General features: G+C 45.3%; 1 protein-coding gene across 1 annotated transcript in view; it reads right to left on the reverse strand.

Annotated features, from left to right (window-relative positions):
• The window catches only part of CNPY1 (canopy FGF signaling regulator 1), a 61,897-nt gene extending 39,369 nt beyond the window's left edge, over positions 1–22,528 (reverse strand). The window contains exon 1 of the mRNA XM_023542041.2: positions 22,430–22,528. Coding sequence (XP_023397809.2) covers positions 22,430–22,528 — 99 coding nt within the window. The remainder of the gene's footprint in view (positions 1–22,429) is intronic.
• Positions 22,529–23,919: the final 1,391 nt, after the last annotated feature.

Here is a 23,919-nt window from a genome sequence, read left to right on the forward strand (position 1 = left end):
GCTCCCTCTAGCAGGACTGGGGGGAAGTGGAAAAGGGGGTGGGGCTCCCACCTCAGGTAAAGAAGAAAGCCACAGGGCCCCACAGGTCACAGGTCACACAGGTCATGGGAACCCCATACAACAAAAATGCCCAGCTTGTCAGGGTGGGTCAGTAACTTAAGCCATACAGACCATGCTAAGGAATCGGAACCTTCAGCCTTTGTCCAAATGTCAGGAGGCCAGGGAAGCTGGATTCTGTCACCTTTATGTGTTCAAGGAGGGTGTAACTGAGCATGTTATCACTCAAAGAGGATGACATATTTTTTTGGGTCGGATGGACAGATAGCAACAGCCTGGTGAAGGGACCCAGATAGCTGGGGTAACACTGGCTACTGTGCGTAAGATTGGGGCTGTTTTTAAACAGAAATTGTGGTTGCATAGACAGCACATATGTGAAAGGTCTCAGGGAGACGCCTCCTGCTCAAAAACTAAAAACGGATCAAGTGGAAAAGATCTCCCTACAGCCCACGCTCCCCTACAGCCAAACTCAATGTTTAAAGGGTTCCTGCACCACGCACAGATTCTGGGAAAGACCAACATTTATGACAGGATAAACTACTGACTGAGACACAATCGCACTTTCTTTTCCTGTGTTTCCTCCACTGCTGTCCATTGCAAGTGGCCAGGCCCTTTCGATCTCTCTTCCTGCTTCTAGGTCAACAGCAGAAGTTTCAGGCAAGACCTCTTTCTCTCCTGGCTCCTGTTTGTCAGAGCCTAACCCTTTGGGAGAGGAAAAAGGAAGGCACTTTTGACAAAAGAGGAACAATTATCCAAAGATGGGGCAGAGTTAAAAAGCCCAAAAATTATCAACAATTATCCAACAACTATCCAAAGATGGGAGAAGTCAAAAAATTCAATCACAACAGCAACCAAAAACATACCATGTGTAAAGATGAACTTAAGAAATTTCCAGAATCTTGAGAGAGGTGGAGCCAAGACAGCAGAGTAGTCAGATGCTTCCGGTGGTGCTTCTTACAACAAAGACCCCCCCCCGCAAAAAAGTGAATCGATTATATATGACAATCTAGGAGCCCTGAACATCAAAGGCAAAGCTGAGGAATTGGACTTAGTGGGAGGAGAAGGGAGAGATGGTTCAGAAGCTGCAAGGGGTTGCCAGACGTGACCCAGTGGGAACCGGCACCCGGCAGGCCAGATCCACTGGCGTGAGCACAGTGAGACAAGCGATGGCGTCCGGGACACATTATCCACATCATGAGACGCTCATGCCTCCAAAATCAGGGAAAAGCAGCACTCAATCAGCAAAAGGTAAGTACCTGCATCTAACCTATCGCACAGATCAAAAAACACCCTTTTAGGAAAAACCTCTCTGGCATTTACCTGCCCCTTCCGGCTCTGCACGGAGTCTGAGCAGGTTAGAGACTGTCCTGTTCCCTGGGCCGGAAGCAGGACACACCATTGGCCCTGAGCCATTCTCCCAGCCTTGGAGAGGGAACAAATTAACAAACAGGAAGAAACTACCTGCCAGCTCCCCCAAGCTGGAAACTTAGGGGAGAAACAGTGCCTTTGCCTGGGCACAGGCACAAGGGATCCAGGGACTTTTTTTTTTTTTTTGATGGCGGTGCCTTGGAAAAGACTGACCGTTAGTTCCTGCTCCTTAGATTCCCTAACGTTGTCCCGATGGACTGTCCATTCCAGAGGCCTGCCCTGTGAAATCTTCCTCAGTACCATAAGCTATTCGACACTTTGTTTTCATTTTCTACTCTTTTTAAAATTTAGCGGGAGCCAATTTTTGCCTAAATGGGATTAGTGTATGCACTTTGCTTTCTCGTTCCAACTTCTACCCATAGCGTTAAGGTCCAGGGATGGACAGACTCAAAATGACCATGACTGTGGAAGTCTGTGAGAAGCATGGGTGACATCACTAACGCCTCTCAAAACGCTGGTTTCAGTATATTTGATATCAGAGAAAGGAAAGGTAAACAAAGAGGCCAAGGGAACAATCCTCTCTTAACAGGGAAAGTAAAACAGATTGCTACAGCCGTCGCCATTGAATTTTGGTACCCTGTGTCTCAGGACAAACACCTGCTATTTCCAATTCCACTAACCAAGGAAAAAATCATTCTGCCCCAGAAGTCATGTGTCAGGCTTCTGAGCTGGAAACAAATAAATAGGAGGTATTGCTGTTGTGTGGTTACTTTCTGGATTAGGTAACCAAGAGGACAAAAGCTAGCTGCATTACAGTTCTGAGCCCACTCTCCTCCTCCCATCAACTGATCAAATTGTTCTTCAGTGACAAAGCCTGATGGGCTCTCAACTTCAGGCCATGGATTCTGGGCTTGATATTACAGGCACAGTTGTTGTTGTCCGGTGCCGTCGAGTAAGTTCAGATTCACAGTGACCCTACATGCAACACAACAAAACACTGCCCAGTCCAGTGCCATCCTCACAATTGTTGTTTTGCTTGAGCCCAATGTTGCAGCCATTGTATCAGTCCATATTGTTGAGGGTCTTCCTCTTTTTTTGCTGACCCTCTGCTTTACCAAGCATGATGTCCTTCTCCAGGGGCTGGTTCCTCCTGATAATATGTCCAAAGCACGTGAGATGAAGTATCATCATCCTTGCATCTAAGGAGCATTCTGGCTGTACTTCTTCAGAGACAGATTTGTGTGTTCTTCTGGCAGTCCATGATGTATTCAATATTCTTCACCAACACCATAATTCAAAGGTGTCAATTCTTCTTCAGTCTTCCTAATTCATTATTCAGCTTTCACATGCACACAAGGCTAGAGAAAATACTACGGCTTGGGTCAGCTGCACCTTAGTCCTCAAAACCACATCTTTGCTTTTTAACACTTTAAAGCGGTCTTTGGCAGTAGAATTGCTCAATGCAACACGCTGTTCGATTTCTTGACTGCTGCTTCGATGGATGTTGCTTGTGGATCCAAGTAAAATGAAATCCTTGACAACTTCACTCGTTGCCGTGGCGGTTCCCTGTCCATGCACTGCTGCTACGGCTTTTGAATGATCTTCGGCATAATTTTACTTGTGCGTGGTAGCACAGACTTCCTGGAATTTAATTACACAATTCATTAAAAATAGTGTATTATAAAATTCCTTTTTATAAAATCCCAGGTCCTTTACTGGCTCTGAGTCACAGGCACTAGGGAGCCATTGAAGAACTGGGATTTTGTGGTAAGAGGTTTTATAATCCACTGTTTTAAAAAAAATGTGTAAGTAAATCCCAGGAAGTTCGTGTTATCAACAACATCAAATATAGTACAAGGAATCTTGAGAACAGCCCACTGGATTTGATAAGAGAAAAAGCTCTAGTAGAAGGATGGGGACAGAATCACATTTATATGAGCGAAAGGGAAATGGGTGGGTAGAAAACAGAGGTTTCACAGAGAATAGAAGAGTGATGGAAAAGTAACCGGAAGGATCAAGCAAATAGTCTTTTTGTACGCAATCTAGGGAAGATGTTACATGTGTTATGGATTGCATTCTGTCCCCAAAATATGTGTGTCAACTTGGCTAGGCTATGATTCCCAGTATTGTGTGATTGTCCTCCAATTTGTGATAGGCTGTATTGTAAATCCTAACCTTTATGATGTTAATGAGGCAGGATTAGAGGCAGTTATGTTAATGAGGCAGGACACAATTTACAGGGTTAGGATTATTAGGATTATCTCTTTTGAGATATGAAAAAAGTGAGCAGAAAGGAGAGGGATCTCATACTACCAAGAAAGAAGAGCCAGGAGAAGAGTGCATCCTTTGGACCAGGGGTCCCTGAGCTGAGAAGCTCCTAGACCCAAGGGAAGATTGGTGACAAGAATCTTCTCCCACAGCCAACAGAGAGAAAAGGTCTTCCCCTGGTGTTGGTGCCCAGAATTCAGATTTCTAACCTCCTAAACTGTGAGAGAATAAATTTCTATTTGTTAAAGCCAAAAAAAAAACAGAAAGAAATTTACAGAATCCACAGGAATAAGACCAAAAAAAAAAAAAAACTTGACCAAGAGACAATAAAAAAGACGAATAAACAGAGCCCAAAAAATAGCAGCAATGAGTTGCGTACCCAGTATCTATTCCCTCTTCCTTCCTCGGAAACCCTGGTGGTGCGTGGTTAAGAGCTCCGCCTGCTAGCCAAAAGGTCAGCGGTTTGAATTCACCAGATGTTCCTTGGAAACCCTATGAGGCGGTTCTCCTCTGTTCTATAGGGTCTCTGTGAGTCTGAATTGACTCGAAGGCAACGGATTTTTACTTCCCTCCTTGCAAACAGGCCCAGTTTTAGAAGATGGGTGAAATGGAGGATGGACATTCAACATCCATTCCCTGCCATCCACTGTGTGCTGCAAAGATTGGAACACAAAATCCTACATTTTCAAGACTCATTTGCACAAGGGGCTCTATATGGAATTTAGGTCTTGCCAGTTAGATGCATTCATATGTGATTAGAAAGGCAGAGGAAGGCCGAGGCCATCTTTGTTCTGCTTCTGCCATTTTCTTCTGGTAACCCTGTCTGGAGTCGCTGGGCTTTTCTGGAGCAGCCCCCAGTCCCCAGTTGTGGGTTGTGGGTGTGAAGAGGGTACTTGTGAGTATGGGAAAGCAGGGCACAGGACTTCCAGGTTCTTGCTAGTGCAGCTCCAGCTGGCACATGGGCAGCTCTACAGCCAAAGCTGCAACAACAGCATGTCCTGCCCCCCAATCACAGCAAATGCCGAGTGGTGGTGAACAGTGCCGGCTGTGGCCTCCTGATTTGCCTCTTTGCTGTTGGTGGCAGAGGTAGCTGCTCCCTTGGCAGCCCAGCTGTGCTGGGGTGAAGCATCTGAGTCCCTGTATTAAATGCCTTTCTGTTGAAAACAGCTGGAATGATTCTTATATTTGCAATTGGACCCTGACTGATAGGTTATTTGGTAAAGAATTGGCTGTAGGCAGTAAGCCCCAAAGATGAGAATTTGGGTGAAGTTATTCATACTTGGAGGTGTTTAGAGGCAGTGAGGATCGGGTTACCATTTAAAATGGGACACTGCTAATCCGTGGCATGCAATGGCAAAAAGTGGCTTAAGGGATCATCTGCAGCCACCTGGAAGGAGGTATCTGTGGAAGGAAGGCTTTGGAGGACGAACTGCAATAGACAAGGACTGTGGGCTGGCCTGGCTATTTCTGCTGCACTGGGAGGATAAGAAGCTCATGGACTGTTCCGTACTTGGTATCCAGAGTAAGAGGTTTGAGGATACTTCGCTCAGGTCACCAAATGTATGAAATGACACACCGAGGTTACCTTCCTTTGTCTCCTGTCACCAAGCTTCTCCCCAGTGACCAGGGAGGCAGAAATTGCTGTATGTTCATCACACCCCGTTTCTTTCTCTTCTTAGGCTCACACACAGCTGGACTGTTCCCAGTCACACTTGCAGTTAGGTGAGGACATGTGACTGAGAGCCAGCAATGGAATGCGGACAGCTGTAGGGTATCCCACTTTTAGGTCTGCCCATGAAAACTTCCCAAAGACCCCTCCATGCTCTGTCTTCCCCACCCGCTTGCTGAATGAAGAGGGCTCTGAGGACCTGGTGGAGGTGGAGCCACAAGATGGAAGGAGACTGGGTCCCTGAATGACTAAGTAGAATAGACACCCCGCCAACACACAGCGGACTATGAGATGAGCAAAAAAATGATCTTTCACTGGGGGAAGCCACTGAAGTTATCGGATCATTATAGCAATTACCTACTCTGATAAATGCGATTAGTAAAGAATTATACTACCATTTTAAATAAAAGCTTGTCTGATAATGTTTCTCTTTTCTAATAAGAAGGAAAGATAGCCTAGAAGATGACATACAATAAAAGTCGCTAAACATATTAAATAAAAATGTATAGGACTCCAAGTTTTATGGTCTTGAGGACCAGAACTATTCATTCATTCTTATTTTTCTTCTTTGAGAGGAAAGAAGACTGTAAGTAAGGGAATCAGGATTATTTACTATTGAACAGACTAATATCTGTTCATTTTCTTGTAGACTGTTAAGAGAGATGAGATCAATTTGTTTCAAAAGAGTAGGTCCTTCGCCAAGCAGAGTTATGGAAAAAAGACAGGGTAGTTTCAGAGACAAAGATGAAAGCCACCTCCCCTCCACCCCCAGCTTCCCATGAATCTTAAAAAATCTAAAGGACGAAAGCATTTTAGCAAAAATAGAATATTGCTCAAGTTATCGATGATGATAAGTCTCAGCATGACCACCAGCAATAGAAGTTGAACAAATTAAGAGGGAGCCACTTCACAGCTTTTTGTCAAATATTTTGAACAAAGAAAATTCCTCGTCCATATATGGCTTTCCATCTTACTAAGAGTGAGGAGTCCCTGGGTGGTACAAATGGTTAACCTCTTGAATACTAGCCGAAAGGTGGGTGGTTCAAACCCACCCATAGGTGTCTCAGAAGACAGGCGTGGCCATCTGCCTCTGAAAGGTCACAGCCTTGAAAGCCCTATGGGGCAGTTCTACTCTACACACGTGGGGTTGCCACGATTGGAGCTGATGGCAACTAACAGCAACAAGTAAGAGCAATGGTATTTATTACAACTGGAATGCTCGCAATAAAATGGAGTTCCTTTGAGCTCTCAAAAAACTTGCTGTGATTATGTTTTTTTATTACATAAGTATATGTTCATTAAAAAAAAAATTAAAAGATAAGCAAAAAGAAAAGAAACTCAGTAGTGATATCAGAGACGACCACTATTAACAGTGCAGTGTATATTATGCCAAGTTTATGAGCACATACAGATACATTCAGGGGTCATCTGTACATACGGCTTAACACCTCTTTTTTACACTTGATACTGGGAAACACTTTCCTGATTTTTTTCACATGGCAATGTATACAGGTTCCTGTAAACATAATTTTATTCACAATGGTTAACAAAGCAATTTATTTATTCAGGTGGCTTCCAGGGACTAACAACCCCCACAAAAAAAAAATTGGGGTCAGTCCCTGAAATTCCAGGTTGCAAGGTTTAGTTACCAGCACTGCAACCATCCTTATACCATCCTTCCTCTGGCTTATAAAAAAAAAAAAGGCAAGAGCTGGAGGATGAGGCAATTGACACCAACATAGCTGAAGAAAAATCAGATAAAAGAATTAAAATAAATGAAGAAACCCTAAGAATCATGTGGGACTCTATCAAGAAGAATAACTTGCGTATGATTGGAGTTCCAGAACGGGGCGGTGGGGGATAACAGAAAATACAGAGAGAATAGTTGAAGATCTGTTGGCAGAAAACTTCCCTGACATCATGAAAGACAAAAGGATATCTATCCAAGATGCTCATCGAACCCCATTTAAGATTGATCCAAAAAGAAAATCACCAAGACATATTATCATCAAACTTGCCAAAACCAAAGATAAAGAGAAAATTTTAAAAGCAGCCAGGGATAAAAGAAAGGTCTCCTACAAAGGAGAATCAATAAGAATAGGTTCAGACTACTCAGCAGAAACCATGCAGTCAAGAAGGGAATGGGATAACATATATAGAGCACTGAAGGAGAAAAACTGCCAGCCAAGGATCATATATCCAGCAAAACTCTCTCTCAAATATGAAGGTGAAATTAAAACATTTACAGATAAACACAAGCTTAGAGAATTTGCAAAAACCAAACCAAAGCTACAAGAAATACTAAAGGAAATGGTTTGGTCAGAAAATCAATAATATCAGATACCAACACAATACAAGATCACAGAACAGAACATCCTGATTTCAACTCAAATAGAGAAATCACAAAAACAAATTAAGATTAATTTTAAAAAGAAAAAAATGCTCAAAACAGGGAATCACTGAAGTCATTATGTAAAAGATCACAATAATCAAAAAGAGGGACTAAATACAGGAGGCGTAGAACTGCCATATGAAGAGGAAAACAAGGCGATATAGGACAATACAAGTTAGGTTTTTACTTAGAAAAATAGGAGTAAATATTAAGGTAACCACAAAGAGGTCTAACAATTCCATAACTCAAAATAAAAACCAAGAAACACATAACGACTCAGCAAACATAAATTCAACTACTATGAAAATGAGGAACACACAATTTACAAAGAAAAACGTCTCAGCACAAAAAAGTAAGTGGAAAAATGAAATTGTCAACACACACAAAAAGGCATCAAAATGACAGCACTAAACTCATACTTATCTATAATTACGCTGAATGTAAATGGACTAAATGCACCAATAAAGAGACAGAGAGTCTCAGACTGGATAAAGAAACGTGATCCATCTATATGCTGCCTACAAGAGACACACCTTAGACTTAGAGACACAAACTAAAACTCCAAGGATGGAAAAAAAAATCAAGCAAACAACAAGCAAAAAAGAGCATGAGTAGCAATATTAATTTCTGACAAAATAGACTTTAAAGTTAAATCCACCACAAAAGATAAAGGACACTACATAATGATTAAAGGGACAATTGACCAGGAAGATATAACCATATTAAATATTTATGCACCCAATGACAAGACTGCAAGATACATAAAACAAACTTTAACAGAATTGAAAAGTGAGACAGACATCTCCACAATTATAGTAGGAGACTTCAACACACCACGTTCGGACAAGGACAGGACTTCCAGTAAGAAGCTCAACAGAGACACGGAAGACCTAATTGATACAATCAAACAACTTGACCTCATAGACTTATACAGAACACTCCACACAACTGCTGCAAAGTATACTTTTTTTTCTAGTACTCATGGAACACTCTCTAGAATAGACCACATATTAGGTCATAAAACAAACCTTTGCAGAATCCAAAACATCGAAATATTACAAAGCATCTTCTCAGACCACAAGGCCATAAAAGTGGAAATCAATAACAGAAAAATCAGGGAAAAGAAATCAAATACTTAGAAAATGAACAATACCCTGCTGAAAAAAGACTGGGTTATAGAAGACATTAAGGAGGGAATAAAGAAATTCACAGAATGCAACGAGAATGAAAACACTGCCTATCAAAACCTCTGGGACATAGCAAAAGCAGTGCTCAGAGGTCAATTTACATCGATATATGCACACATACAAAAAGAAGAAAGAGCCAAAATCAGAGCACTGTCCCTACAACTTGAACAAATAGAAAGTGAGCAACAAAAGAATCCATCAGGCACCAGAAAAAAACAAATAATAAAAATTAGAGCTGGACTAAATGAATTAGAGAACAGAAAAACCATTGAAAGAATTAACAAAGCCAAAAGCTGGTTCTTTGAAAAAATTAATAAAATTGATAAACCATTGGCCAGACTGACTAAAGAAATACAGGAAAGGAAACAAATAACCTGAATAAGAGACAAGATGCGCCATATCACAACAGACCCAACTGAAATTAAAAGAATCATATCCGATTATTATGAAAAATTGTACTCTAACAAATTTGAAAACCTAGAAGAAATGGATGAATTCCTAGAAAAACACTACCTACCTAAACTAACACAATGAGAAGTAGAACAACTAAATAGACCCATAACAAAAAAAGAGATTGAAAAGGTAATCCAAAAACTCCCAACAAAAAAAAAGCCCCAGCCGGGATGGCTTCACTGCAGAATTCTACCAAACTTTCAGAGAAGAGTTAACACCACTACTACTAAAGGTATTTCAAAGCATAGAAAACGATGGAATACTACCTAACTCATTCTATGAAGCCACCATATCCCTGATACCAAAACCAGGTAAAGACACTACAAAAAAAGAAAATTACAGACCTATATCCCTCATGAACATAGATGCAAAAATCCTCAACAAAATTCTAGGCAATAGAATTCAACAACATATCAAAAAAATAATCCACCACGACCAAGTGCGATTTATACGAGGTATGCAAGGTTGGTTTAATATTAGAAAAACCATTAATGTAATCCACCATATAAATAAAACAAAAGACAAAAACCACAGGATCTTATCAATTGATGCAGAAAAGGCATTTGACAAAGTCCAACACCCATTTATGATAAAAACTCTCACCAAAATAGGAATTGAAGGAAAATTCCTCAACACAATAAAGGGCATCCATACAAAGCCAACAGCAAACATCATTCTAAATGGAGAGAGCCTGAAAGCATTTCCCTTGAGAACAGGAACCAGACAAGGATGCCCTTTATCACCGCTCTTATTCAACATTGTGCTAGAGGTCCTAGCCAGAGCAATTAGGCTAGACAAAGAAATAAAGGGCATTCGGATTGGCAAGGAAGAAGTAAAATTATCTCTATTTGCAGATGACATGATCTTATACACAGAACACCCTAAGGAATCCTCCAGAAAACTATTGAAACTAATAGAAGAGTTCAGCAGAGTCTCAGGTTATAAGATAAACATACAAAAATCACTTGAATTCCTCTACATCAACAAAAAGAACATCGAAGAGGAAATCACCAAATCAATACCATTCACAGTAGCCCCCAAGAAGATAAAATACTTAGGAATAAATCTTACCAAAGATGTAAAAGACCTATACAAAGAAAACTACAAAGTACTAGTGCAAGAAACTAAAAGGGACCTACATAAGTGGAAAAACATACCTTGCTAATGGATAGGAAGACTTAACATAGTAAAAATGTCTATTCTACCAAAAGCCATCTATACATACAATGCACTTTCGATCCAAATTCCAATGACATTTTTTAATGTGATGGAGAAACAAATCACCAACTTCGTATGGAAGGGAAAGAAGCCCCAGATAAGTAAAGCATTACTGAAAAAGAAGAAGAAAGTGGGAGGCCTCACTGTACCTGATTTTAGAACATATTATACAGCCACAGTAGTCAAAACAGCCTGGTACTGGTACAACAACAGGCACATAGACCAATGGAACAGAATTGAGAACCCAGATATAAATCCATCCACATATGAGCAGCTGATATTTGACAAAGGCCCAGTGTCAGTTAACTGGGGAAAAGACAGTCTTTTTAACAAATGATGCTGGCATAACTGGATATCCATTTGCAAAAAAATGAAACAGGACCCATACCTCAAACCATGCACAAAAACTAACTCCAAGTGGATCAAAGACCTAAACATAAAGACGAAAACAAAAAAGATCATGGAAGAAAAAATAGGGACAATGTTAGGAGCCCTAATACAAGGCATAAATAGAATACAAAACATTACTAAAAATGACGAAGAGAAACTGGATAACTGGGAGCTCCTAAAAATCAAACACCTATGCTCATCTAAAGACTTCACCAAAAGAGTAAAAAGACCACCTACAGACTGGGAAAGAATTTTCAGCTATGACATCTCCGACCAGCATCTGATCTCTAAAATCTATATGATTCTGTTAAAACTCAACCACAAAAAGACAAACAACCCAATCAAGAAGTGGGCAAAGGATATGAACACATACTTCACTAAAGAAGATATTCAGGCAGCTAACAGATACATGAGAAAATGCTCTCCATCAGTAGCCATTAGAGAAATGCAAATTAAAACTACGATGAGATTCCATCTCACTCCAACAAGGCTGGCATTAATCCAAAAAACACAAAATAATAAATGTTGGAGAGGCTGCAGAGAGATTGGAACTCTTATACACTGCTGGTGGGAAAGTAAAATGGTACAACCACTTTGGAAATCTATCTGGCATTTTCTTAAAAAGTTAGAAATAGAACTACCATACAACCCAGAAATCCCACTCCTCGGAACATACCGTAGAGAAATAAGAGCCTTTACACGAACAGATACATACACACCCATGTTTATTGCAGCACTGTTTACCATAGCAAAAAGCTGGAAGCAACCAAGGTGTCCATCAACAGATGAATGGTTAAATAAATTATGGTATATTCACACAATGGAATACTACGCATCGATAAAGAATGGTGACGAATCTGTGAAACATTTCATAACATGAAGGAACCTGGAAGGCATTATGCTGAGTGAAATTAGTCAGATGCAAAAGGACAAATATTGTATAAGACCACTATTATAAGATCTTGAGAAATAGTATAAACTGAGAAGAACACATTCTTTTGTGGTTACGAGAGGGGGGAGGGAGGGAGGGTGGGAGAGGGTTATTTACTGATTAGTTAGTAGATAAGAACTACTTTAGGTGAAGGGAAGGACAATACTCAACACAGGGAAGGTCAGCTCAACTGGACTGGACCAAAAGCAAAGAACTTTCCGGGATAAACTGAATGCTTCAAAGGTCAGCAGAGCAAGGGTAGGGGTTTGGGGACTATGGCTTAAGGGGACTTCTAAGTCAATTGGCAAAATAAATTCTATTACAAAAACATTCTGCATCCCACTTTGAAGTGTGGCGTCTGGGGTCTTAAATGCTAACAAGTGGCCATCAAAGATGCATCTATTGGTCTCAACCCACCTGGATCAAAGGAGAATGAAGAACACCAAGGTCACACTATAACTATGAGCCCAAGAGACAGAAAGGGCCACATGAACTAGAGACTTACATCATCCTGAGACCAGAAGAACTAGATGGTGCCCGGCCACAACCGATGACTGCCCTGTCAGGGAGCACAACAGAGAACCCCTGAGGGAGCAGGAGAACAGTGGGATGCAGACCCCAAATTTTCATAAAAAGACCAGACTTAATGGTCTGACTGAGACTAGAAGAATCCCAGAGGTCATGGTCCCCAAACCTTCTGTTGGCCTAGGACAGGAACCATTCCCAAAGACAACTTATCAGACATGGAAGGGACTGGACAATGGGTTGGAGAGAGATGCTGAGGAAGAGTGAGCTACTTGTATCAGGTGGACACTTGAGACTGTGTTGGCATCTCCTGTCTGGAGGGGAGATGGGAGGGTAGAGAGGGTTAGAAACTGGCAAAATGGTCACGAAAGGAGGGACTGGAAGGAGGGAGCGAGCTGACTCATTAGGGGGAGGGTAAGTGGGAGTATGGAGTAAGGTGTATATAAGCTTATATGTGACAGACTGACTTGATTTGTAAACTTTCACTTAAAGCACAATAAAAATTCTTTTTTAAAAAATGTAAGAAAGTACTCCAGACTGTCCCTGTCAAACCTTATTCTTCCCAGTCCATTCACCCACTCTCAGGACTCTGTCGCACCCTCTCCTGACCCCTCCACGCTCACCAACGTGGGGATGCTAAACTACGGCAGATCTGGTGGGCATCTACCAAACAACCATTCGAAGAGAACTAGGGTCCTATACATCTGCCCTCTGTGCTCAGGGAGTGAGTCTGGGTTGATCTGAGCCTGTCACAGTAGGCTCATTCCCTTTGCCAAGTGATTGGTTTAGTCTTGGGCATGCGAGGCTTTCCTGCACTTGTGAACAAATTTTCTACTTGTTAAAAAGGAGCACAGTGCAAAGACGTCCCTTTTTCTGCTTTGAACATTGTTGCTTGCCCATGGCAGGTGGGTTCACGTGCAGCCTCCTTGGGTACATGAGGAGAACCAGCCCAAGACAACCACACCAAGAACAACAGAAAGACAAAAATCAGGTCATTCATGATGTCAACGTGCCGCTGAAATAACGAGATCTAGAACGACTCATGTAATCAAAGACATCATATTTGGTAAAGCAGAAGGTCAGCGAAAATAAGGGAAACTCTCAGTGAGACGGATTGACGCAATCCCTGCAGTAACGGATTCAAACACTCCAATGATCATGAAGATGACACAGGCCTGGGCAAGGGTTCATCGTGCTGTACAAACGGTCGCCATGAGTTGGAGCTGGCTCTGTGACAACAACAACAAGAACTACTCTATGCCCAGACTTCTTATTGTATAAAATAATCAATGCTCCGATTGCCTAAGCTGCTTTTGATTATATTTTTTTCCATCGAAGCTGAAAGCTTCCGCCTGTAACATGCGTGCGATGAGCAGTATTTATATTTAAAGCATTATTCCTGCCTCCACTTGAACTGTCTCCCCAAGCTTCTCTTCTCTCTTTCCCCACTTATGGGTGCTGCATCCTTCCAGGTGGTTTCTATCAGAGTGATTAATAACACAGGCATTTGAGCTGACAGACTGGAGTCTGGATCCCAGCTTTGCCACCAACTACTGGGTGGCCTTAAGCTGAGACTCTAAGCTTTGGCTTTTCCATTTATAACATAGGGGGAGAGTCACACTGTTTACTTACATTGTTGTGAGAATCAAATGAGGATGTTGAAAAGTTCTTAGCACTATTTTCTGCATATAGAAAGTCCTGGATGAATAGTACCTGTAATTATTGCTAATACAACCCACTTACCCCATGACCTCAGCCCCACTCTTTCCCCTCTGGCCTCCTTGGCACTTAAAGTCCATGCCACTCAATTGGACAATTACACTCTGTCACGTGGCACTCACGCCAGGTCCGGTGGAGGTCTCTGTGGTCAGAGTGTGAAGCCCTTCGGGGTAAGAATTCCTTCTCAACTCTACACCACACCTTGCACGAGCGGACCTGCATACCTGGTGCACTGATGGACTCGGGAGGACAGGACACCTCAGGCCACTGCGCCAGAGCACACAGTTAGGAAGGCATGAGCCCTGAGTGCTGCAGCAACGGTGAGCTGAGGGACTAGGTGGCTGAGAACACCTGCAGGGTGTGGGGCCGTCAGCTCTGCCCTCAGCTTCTCAGGGGCTCAGTTTCCTGGTTTGTAAAATGTATAGACCACCAAACCCTAAGCTCTTACTGCCGTAATAACTAGTCTCGCAGCTCCTGTTGCTTCTTCCTAGGGCGTCAGATAGGAATGACCGCAGCAGTGTTTGGGTATTGACAATCTTTCCAAGTGAAACATCTTTAGGCTACAGTCCCATGCTGGGGACAGCCATCTGCTATGCTGGCTTTCAAGGTTTTAGAACATGACCCATTTTTTACATTGCAACCCATTACATGCAAAAGTTTCACAGAACGATATTTTATTTTTATGTAAAATGCACTCTGATATTATATATATATTTCTAAATGCTGGTTGCAAGGCACTAAATCAGTTTTATGACCCACTAATGGATTGCCACCTGCAGACTGGCTGGGTGACCGCCTTGCTGGCCGATTACACCTGCCTTTCGTTAGCAGAGTCCCCACACACAATTACTCAGGTTGCACACTGCACAACTCCAGGATACTAGAGCCTCCCAGGGCTGTGCAGCAAGGAACAGTATGGGGTAGCCCTGTAAAATCCAAATGACTTGGAATTTGTCTAAACATACTTATCGGCAAATTAAATTAATACCAAGTTGTCATAATAAGGTGAGTCATAAAAAGCTCTTGAGACTCACCCTCTGCAGTTCTAAATGAAGCTGATTAAAGCGGCCCTATTTCCCTTCCAAAGTTATTAGGAGAATTTAACAAAAGGCATCACGTGCTAATCTAAACAAGATATTGGTATTATAATCGTTACTGATTGGCGGTCCTTTTTCTGTTTGAACTTTTATGGTTTTATAGAGAACTTGGCATATTTTGCACACTTAACCAAGGCAAGGAACCCATTTCATGACGGGCGTTTTAATTTCCCACTTGGCAAATGTTTACTGGGCTCCCACTAGGTACCGAGCACATCTAACTGGCCATCCTGTACCCAGTGGATAGATTTCAGAGTTTGGATATGCAAAAGCCAACACGAGCCCAAATTTCAGCTCCAGATGGGATCCTGTCTTCAGAACAGCCATTAGTTTATACCCTCATTCCTGGAGGTCTGGCTTTCATCGTTTTTAGGACAGGTGAATAAATACTTGCTTGAAATGTAAACAAAATAACTGGCTGCTAATAGTGTGGTGCTGTGTTGCTGTTTTACTAAAACTGCCATTAATCCAATTTGTTAAAAAATTTTAAAAAAGAAGTATACTTGGTGCTGAAATGCTGGCAGTATTTTGCTGAACAGACAGGTCTTTGTAACAACGCAGGGGAAATGTCAAGCGGGACATTCACGTGGAAGGCAGCCCACAGGAATGGCTTCTCACCTGTCACCAAAGACCCGGGCACCACGTGGCGCTGGCTCTGAGCCCTCGACTGCAATGAGCGCGCTCAGCAGAGCGCCTGTTCCCGCCCGCTGGCCGGAGCCATCTTTGAAAGCGGAGGACAAGAATTCTGCATTTCATAAAGCAACATTGAGCGAAAGGTTGCAGCCTGAGAATTTAATTTCTTCTTAAAAAAAAAAATGAGAACGGCACCAAAAACCTTGGCTAAGGAGGATATTTACAACAAACCCAGGTGGTAAATCTCTGGGAATTTGAGGTTCACACACATTGTGTGTCACTAACTAGCTGCTACTTCCATCATCTCTACTTTTATGGGCTGTCACATAAAGTGGACAATATTGCAGACTCTAAGCTACCTTGAGGATGATGTCAATTAAAATCAATGAGACTTATTTCCTAACAATTTCCAGTACCACTGGGCCCTTTTCCTTGCTCCCCTGTAGCCCACTCGGCAGGGCCAGCCCCAGGTGAGGAGAAAGAGGCTAGGTTTGGCTTTGAGGGCCTTGCCCCTCAGGACTCAGAGGAAACTGGCCTGTATGGAGCCTCCCCCAGTGCTAAGCCCACTCCCAGTCTGTGACTGCTGATACCAGCGTGTGGGCTCTCCAGCTTGGGAAAATGTATGGTTGAGTGGGTGCCTCTAAAGTCACAGCTCAGAGGAGGCAGGAGTATCACCAGTGACTTGGAAACCATGTCAGACCCACAGAGGGAAGAGTGGGACCTTGCAGCTACTGTCCTGGTTTGGGTTCTCCCAGGGTGGTTTATGTGTGAGAGTGAGGAAACACTGTGGGGGAGGGGAAATGCTCCAGAGATGGGAAGGCAGCCAGTCAAGGGCGTGGTCAAGCCGGTGGCCACTGTGCACTGTGGGCACCATGGCACCCTGGAAACCAGTGAATGGCACACTTCAAGACATTCCCACCCAAGGGATGTTTATGAACCCCACCCCCAGGTCTGCTCGCAAAGGGAGTTTATTCCCTCCCCTGAGAAGTTAGAGAAAGTTGTCAAGAGAGCAAGGCGTGGCAGCTGGAAGCCAGTGGGAGTGTGCTGATGCCCCAGGGCAATAAGCTCAGGGCACCTGCCACAGTTATTCACCCCCCATCCTGTACACCTACCCTCCCCCATCTGAGTCCTACCCAGTCTCCCTGAAGGCCAGTTCTGCCCACGGTCCTTGCGTGCTAGCACTCAGCAGGTGGCTGTGCTCATCCCTGCACCTTGGGCTGGGGAGTCTCTGGGGCATGCGACAAGGAAGAAAAGACTGGAAAAGCAACCCCAAGGCAAGGCGGCTCAGAGCCAGGTAGAGATGACAAGATGGAATGGCCAAGCCAAAGTGGGGCCCAGGGGTAAGGCCAAGTAGGTGGGAACACGCAAGAGGAGAGGGCCCCGGGGGTAAAGCCATGTAGGTGGGAACATGTGGGAGTGGGAGGAGAGGGGTCAGGGGTAAAGCCAAGTAGGTGGGAACTTGTGGGAGGAGAACGGCCTGAAAACCTTCTACCCTAAGAGGCAGAAGCTATGGGACTCTGATCCTCCAGCCCTGAGTGTAGGCACCATGTCAGCACTTCCCCTGGGGGTCTCTGAGCACCCAGGAGGGACTTCCCCAGGGCTGATTGGCTGAGAGGGGCTTAGTTACTAGGATGGACAGGTAAAGAGTCATTGAAAGAAGGGAAAGGGCCAGACAGGAGAGGAGCGCAAGAGGAGGACAAGAATGGTGCATGTGAGCTGCCTTTGTCATGGCTGGTTTGAAGGGACATGCATGGGACAGGGGTGTGTGCAAGGATTCATACTAGTTGTAGTGTCAGCTCCAACTCATGGTGCATCTATGTGCCAGAGTGAACTGTGCTCCATAGGGTTTTCAATAGCTGATTTTTCAGAAGTAGGTTGCCAGGCATTTCTTCCAAGGTGCCTCAGAGGGCCTCTAACCTCCAGACTTTCAGTTAACAGCCGAGTGTGATACCTGTTTGCCCCACCCAGGGACTCTGCAAGGATTCATACACGTATTACATGCTTCTTCAGCACATGGAGACCAGGAACCTAGGCCATGCTGGGGAGACTTTTAGGAGAAGGTGACAGGCACCTGCCCTGCCATCTCGTTTGTCTCGGAACCCACGTTGATGCAGGTGAGACAGTGAGGCTGGCACCACTGCACAGAACAGGTCTCCCCCCGGGGAGCCCTCTGGGGATGCGCTGTGTAACATGAGCCCCATTTAAACCTTCTTCTCGCCAAGGGAGGAAGGCCTGGAGAACCTGACCCCACCCTGCGCTCCTGTCCACCTGGGCTCCTCCCTGGGACTTACGAGGCATCAGGCACAGAGTCACCCAGCGAGCAGGGCCCCCCAGCACCCGGCACGCTGGCCGTCTAGAGTCCACAGCGAGCTTAAGAGGTGACTCCATTCCATGAGGGTCCCTCGCCTTCAGCACAGGGGTTCTCAGAACGGACGCTCGCCCCTCCGTGAGGAACAGTAACCCCAGCAACTTCTATCCCCTCACAGAGAAAACAGCATGATGATGGACATTTCATTCCATCCTCAGAGAAGCGCAGAATTTCAAGAGAAAAGAAAGGGGTGCAGGGAAATAAATACTGCCGTCCTTTGGCCAGCGTGTCCTTGGGCCGGGTCTCAGGAAAGGGCTCTTGAGCTCCTGCGGGCCAGGCTGCGTTTGCCCAAAGTGCCCCTTGGTATTTGGTATGCAGCTAAACACCCCTTTGTTCTCCGCTGAGCACCAAGCTACATGCACGCATTCCGGCCCTCGGCCCCACAGAAAACAAGAAACAGACCCAGATGCTAACACCCATTATGACCGCTGCCTATGGTTCTGGGCCTCCCCCCGCACGTCGGCGCAGGGCGCACGCTGCCAGCCCCTGCCCTCCTGCCTCGGCCCAGTAGGATCAATGGTCGGGTAGGCCCAGTAAGACCCCCACGGCCCAGGGGGCTGAGTCACAACGCGGGGCGGGGCGGGGCTGGGGGGGCTCTTGGTGGGAGGAAAGTTAGACCATCCGGGCGGCCCGGGGGAGCGCACAGGGTTCCTTACAGCGCAGGCGGCCTTGGGGTCACATGGCTGAGAGCGAGCCAGAGGCAGAAAGCCACGCGCCCACAGTCCGAACAGTCCGCAAAGTGGGGGTTTGCCAAGGAGCCTTCTCCGGGGGGCACAGGCAGTGAACACGGTGGGGACCCCGCGCCCAGCGTCGAGGGAGGAGAGCCGGCTCCCGCAGGGAGGCCTCGGCCCCTTCCGACTGGGCCACAGCTGGGGTGGAAGGATCCCCAGGCCGGAAGCAGGTCACGGGGGCTGTTCCCCGAGATTACTCAGGTACCACGGGTGAAGGTAGCAGAAGTGTCTCCTTCACATTGCTTTACAGAGCAAGTGCGGGTGCTGGAATTGAGAAAGTTATTTCACCTTGATCCCCTCTGTCGGGGGACAGCCCCAGCAAGGAAGGACCCTCACTGTGCGTCCTGGCAGAGAGCCCTTCCCAGATTCATGCCTTCAGGGAGACTTACACGGTCAAGCAGCTGCTCTCCAGTGGCAGCCGGCTGGAGCATTTTCCGCAACCACCTAGTAAGGGACCCAAGCTTATATACCATTCCAACTGGGACCAAGGCTCATCGTTTCTCTCCCACATCCTTGGGCAGTCAGTGTTCCCAGGGACTTCATGTCCAGGCCCAGATGTTTTCCTTCTTGTTGCTAAGGCATTTTTTGGCCTTGGCTGCTGGCCCAGTCATGCCACTCCTGGCCTAGCGCCTTAGCCCGAGTCCATCCCGCATTCACCCCCAGCATGCTTCGGGGAAAGAGATAAGCTGACTCCACTAGGGAAGGGATGCATATAGCTGAATAGCATTAGCCTACACCCTCCAAGTGGAATATCCTCAGTGACACCCAAAGGCAGGTGAGAGTGGTGGACCGTTTTCTCCAGGTGAATGTATGTTTATTTTGGAATTATGCGACTGGCAACATTCTGGGCACCTACATGTGCACCCAAAGGATGCAGTATGAAAGCCCACGTTAGCACTACCCAGATCCCAGCGCCCAGATCCCAGCGGAGCCGTTAATTCACAGGGGGGCCTTAGGCTCCTCCCTTACCTGCTGTGAATGTTCTTATCAGTACAACAGAAAGAGGAGTTATTTCGCAGGGTCGTGGTCAGGGTCAGAAATCATTTAAAAGCTGTCACACAGCAGGGACTCCTTAGTTTCCTGGTGCCATGGCTTGGACAGCCCTGGCCCCGCCAGCTCTGCCACCTGTGCCTCGCCTTTCCGGACTTTGCTGCCCTTCACTTCTTAGTCCTCTGCTTTTAACCCTCTCCCTCACCGGATGGAACTCCCTTCTCCTGCTCCATGGGCACGAACAATGCATCAGATAACCCATACCTTTTGTCTGTGTGTGTGGTAAAGTATATATATCAAAACATTTGGGATTTTAACCATCTTTAAGCATACAGCTCAGTGGCGTTAATTACATTCACCATGTTGTGCAAGCATCGCTGCGATCTGCTTCCAAAACCGTTTCCATCGCCCGACTAGAAACCTGTGCCCAGGAAGCAGGTGCTGCCGCTCCTCCCTCCCCCTGCCACCCTCGGTAACCTCCCACCCAATTTCTGGCTCTGCCGTTTTGCCTGTTCTAGGTATTTCCTATAAGTGGGGTCATATAATGTTTGTCATTTTGTGTGTGATTTATTTCACTCAGCATAGAATTTGCAAGGAGATAACCCCTATTTTAAGCTATTAAAATATTAACTTTCCATTTGATTTTGAAGCAAAGGCACGTGTGCACACAGACACACAAACACACGCACACTCTGGCACAGCTTTGCCAGCCCTGCCTGACAGTACCACCCCCTGTGGGGCTGGGGTCCGGGGCAGCACTGCACCCTTGGCTCCAGGAGAGGACACAGGTCATGCATCAAGTGACCGCACAGGATCTCCGGATCCATGGTCAGATCTGCGGCAGGGCCGCCAGTGACCCCACACAGCTGCTCTCCAGTTATCGTGATCATTCTGTTCAGTTATCTGGAAGATGCACCTTTACAAGTCTGTGCTTGTATTTACCCTTGAGAGGCAATGACTCCAAGGAAGACACTGAGTTCCTACTTGTCTTCTGTGGGAGATGCACTGACTTGTGGATGAAATCTACTGGCCTGAAAACTTCCTCCCTCATTCAGGAAGTCCCTCAAAACTTAGACAAGTTACGGATAAACCACACTGGTGGTTTCTCTAAGCGAATACCTCACTCATGCAATCTAACACATCGCAGCATACTCTGCGGGTCTTTCTTTGCCCCTACCACCACCCTCTACGGCTGGAAACACCATTTCAGAAAAAGGTGGAAAAAAGTACAGACAGCTGACTATTTTAGAGCCAGTTTGCTCTAAAACAGAGTATAGTATGCTCGGACGGAGCCCTCATGGCACAGTGGTTAACAGCTATAGTGAGCTATGGCTGCTAACCAAAACGTCAGCAGTTCGAACCCACCAGCCATTCCTTGGAAACACTATGGGGCAGTTCTACCCTGACCTATAGGGTTGCTATGAGTTGGAATCCACTCGATGGCAATGGGTTTGTTTGTTTATGCTAGGACAAGAAACATCAAGAAACCCAAGACTGATTTCTAGTTAGCTTTGAGCGAGTTAGATGATACTGTGAAACAACTTTCTAATTACATTTTGCTTAAACCAAAACTAGCTGTTGTCAAGGTGACTCCAACTCACAGTGGCCCCGTGTGTGTCGGAGTAGAACTGCGCTCCATAGGGGTTTCAATGGCTGATTTTTCCAAAGTAGGTTGCCAGGCCTTTCTGCGAAAGTGCCTTTGAATGGACTCAAACTTCCAACCTCTTGGTTAGCAGCCGAGAGCATTAACTATTTGCACCATTTAGCACCTGAGTGCCCAAGGAAAGGTGATTCCTGAAATGCTGGAGGCAGAAGCCAGCATTCAGGTTTGGTCCCCACCCCTCCTGGCTTCTCAGAGTCCATCCCTGCAGCATCGGTGGGTAGCTACCACCCCCACCCACATACAGACCCTCAGGGTGTGAGCCCCTCTTTGGGTGGTCTTCGTGGAGAGAGAACATTTCTTCTTTCCCCTTAGCTGAGTCAGAGCCTCCCAGGGGACATGGGGCTCCTGCTGCGTGCCTCCTGCATTTGTCATAGGAATCGCTGCAGCTCTTGGCCACGGAGAAGACGGCGGGGGTATCTGTGGGAGAGGTACTCGACCTTTGAGTAATCCTAGTAAGCTCCCCCTCCGCTGCCACCCTGGGTCCCCTGCTGGCCTTGCCCAAGAACCACGGAAGCGCTATTTTTATCCTGATGAACCATAGTGCTGAAATGTCTTCCGACTCGACAAGACAAAATTTAGGTGCTAGGAGAGATACTTCAATTTCAAGCTTAAACATTACTTTGGGTCCCCCAGGACTCAGAAGCAATTTAGAGCTGATACCCTGAACAAGAGAAAGGTTAGAAGATTAGGACCAACTGCTGTTTGGATAAATGGTTGGTAATTGCCCATATCCGCAATTATACACTGGCACATAATTTCTTTTCCGCTACCTTTCTCCTCTCCTGCGTCCCATCAGGATTTATTCGGAAGGAGCCCACCTTGGTCTTCTTCTGCCGAGCCTTGGTGACGTCATACTCCACCTCATCCATCAGGGCCCTGCATGCTAAACAGGACACAAAACATGCTGGTATCAGGGTGGGAGAAAGGGAGGCGAGCAGAGGCCAGAGGAACTGGCTCCCTTCAGCCCCGTCTCTAGCCTTGACCATCAGCAACTTCTACGCTCTCCACAAACGGGAAGGAACTCCTGTCCTCTGGCTGCTGGGTCACCAGCAACAGCGTGCAGAGTTCTCGAAGATAGCCACACTGATAGTATGTCTCTTCTTATACACTTTTTGTACTTTGTATATTTTTTAAACCCGCAACCATGTTTTACATTCTCATTTAAAATATGTTTTTTTAAAGGATAAAAAGATGGACTGGACAATGGGATAGAAAATGATACTGGTAAAGAATGGGCTTCTTGGATCAAGTAGCACATGAGACTATGTGGGCATCTCCTGACTGGAGGGGAGGTGAGAGGGCAGAGGGGGTCAGAAGCTGGCGGAATGGACAGGAAAAGAGAGAGAGGAGGGAAGGAGTGGGCTGTCTCATTAGAGGGAGAGCAATTAGGAGTATATAGCAAAAAAAAAAAAAAAAAAGGTGTATATAAATTTTTGTATGAGAGACTGACTTGATTTGTAAACTTTCACTTAAAGCACAAGAAAAAAAAATGTGGTAAAAAAAAAAGAGCTATGTTCTGAGTCTGTCTGCGTTGATTACATCATCCTGTGGTGGCTTACGTGCTGCTGTGATGCCGGAAGCCATGCCACCAGTATTACAATACGGGCAGGATCACCCATGGTGGACAGGTTTCAGGGACACTTCCAGACTAAGACGGAAGAAAGGCCTGGTGATCTGCTTCCAAAAAATCAGCTAACGATAACGACACAGCGTTGTCCAATGTGGAGCTGGAAGATGAGTCCCCTAGAACGGAAAGCACTCAAAACACGCCGTAGCCGCAAAAGTGGACCCAAGCATACCCATGCCCATGGCGACGGTGCAGAACTGGGCAAGGTTTCGTTGTACGTGGGGTCACCGTGAGCTGGAGTCAACTCGATGACAACTAACAACAACAATTATACCCAAGTGGCCTCTGCATTATGGAAAACATCTGTCAAAAACTGGGCCCTGTACCCAAAGATACATTTTTGCTAAATTTAAAATTTAAGGGCACCCTTTGAAATTCATTTCTTACGGGCTGTGAAGCTGACTGTACCCCCTAAAATCCATTCGTCTCTTCTCAGGCAGGAGGCAACAAGCTGGAGATTAGCATGTTGTTGTTGTTAGTTGCTGTCAAGTTGACTCCAGCTCATAGTGACCCCACATACAACTGAACGAAACACTGTCCAGTCCTGTCCCATCTTCACGATTGTTGGCATTTTTGAGCCCATTGTTGTTGCTGTTGTGTAGTCTCTTCCAACCTACATAGTTCATCTTCTAG

This window comes from Loxodonta africana, chromosome 22, assembly GCF_030014295.1.
Source record: "Loxodonta africana isolate mLoxAfr1 chromosome 22, mLoxAfr1.hap2, whole genome shotgun sequence".
NCBI lineage: Eukaryota > Metazoa > Chordata > Mammalia > Proboscidea > Elephantidae > Loxodonta > Loxodonta africana.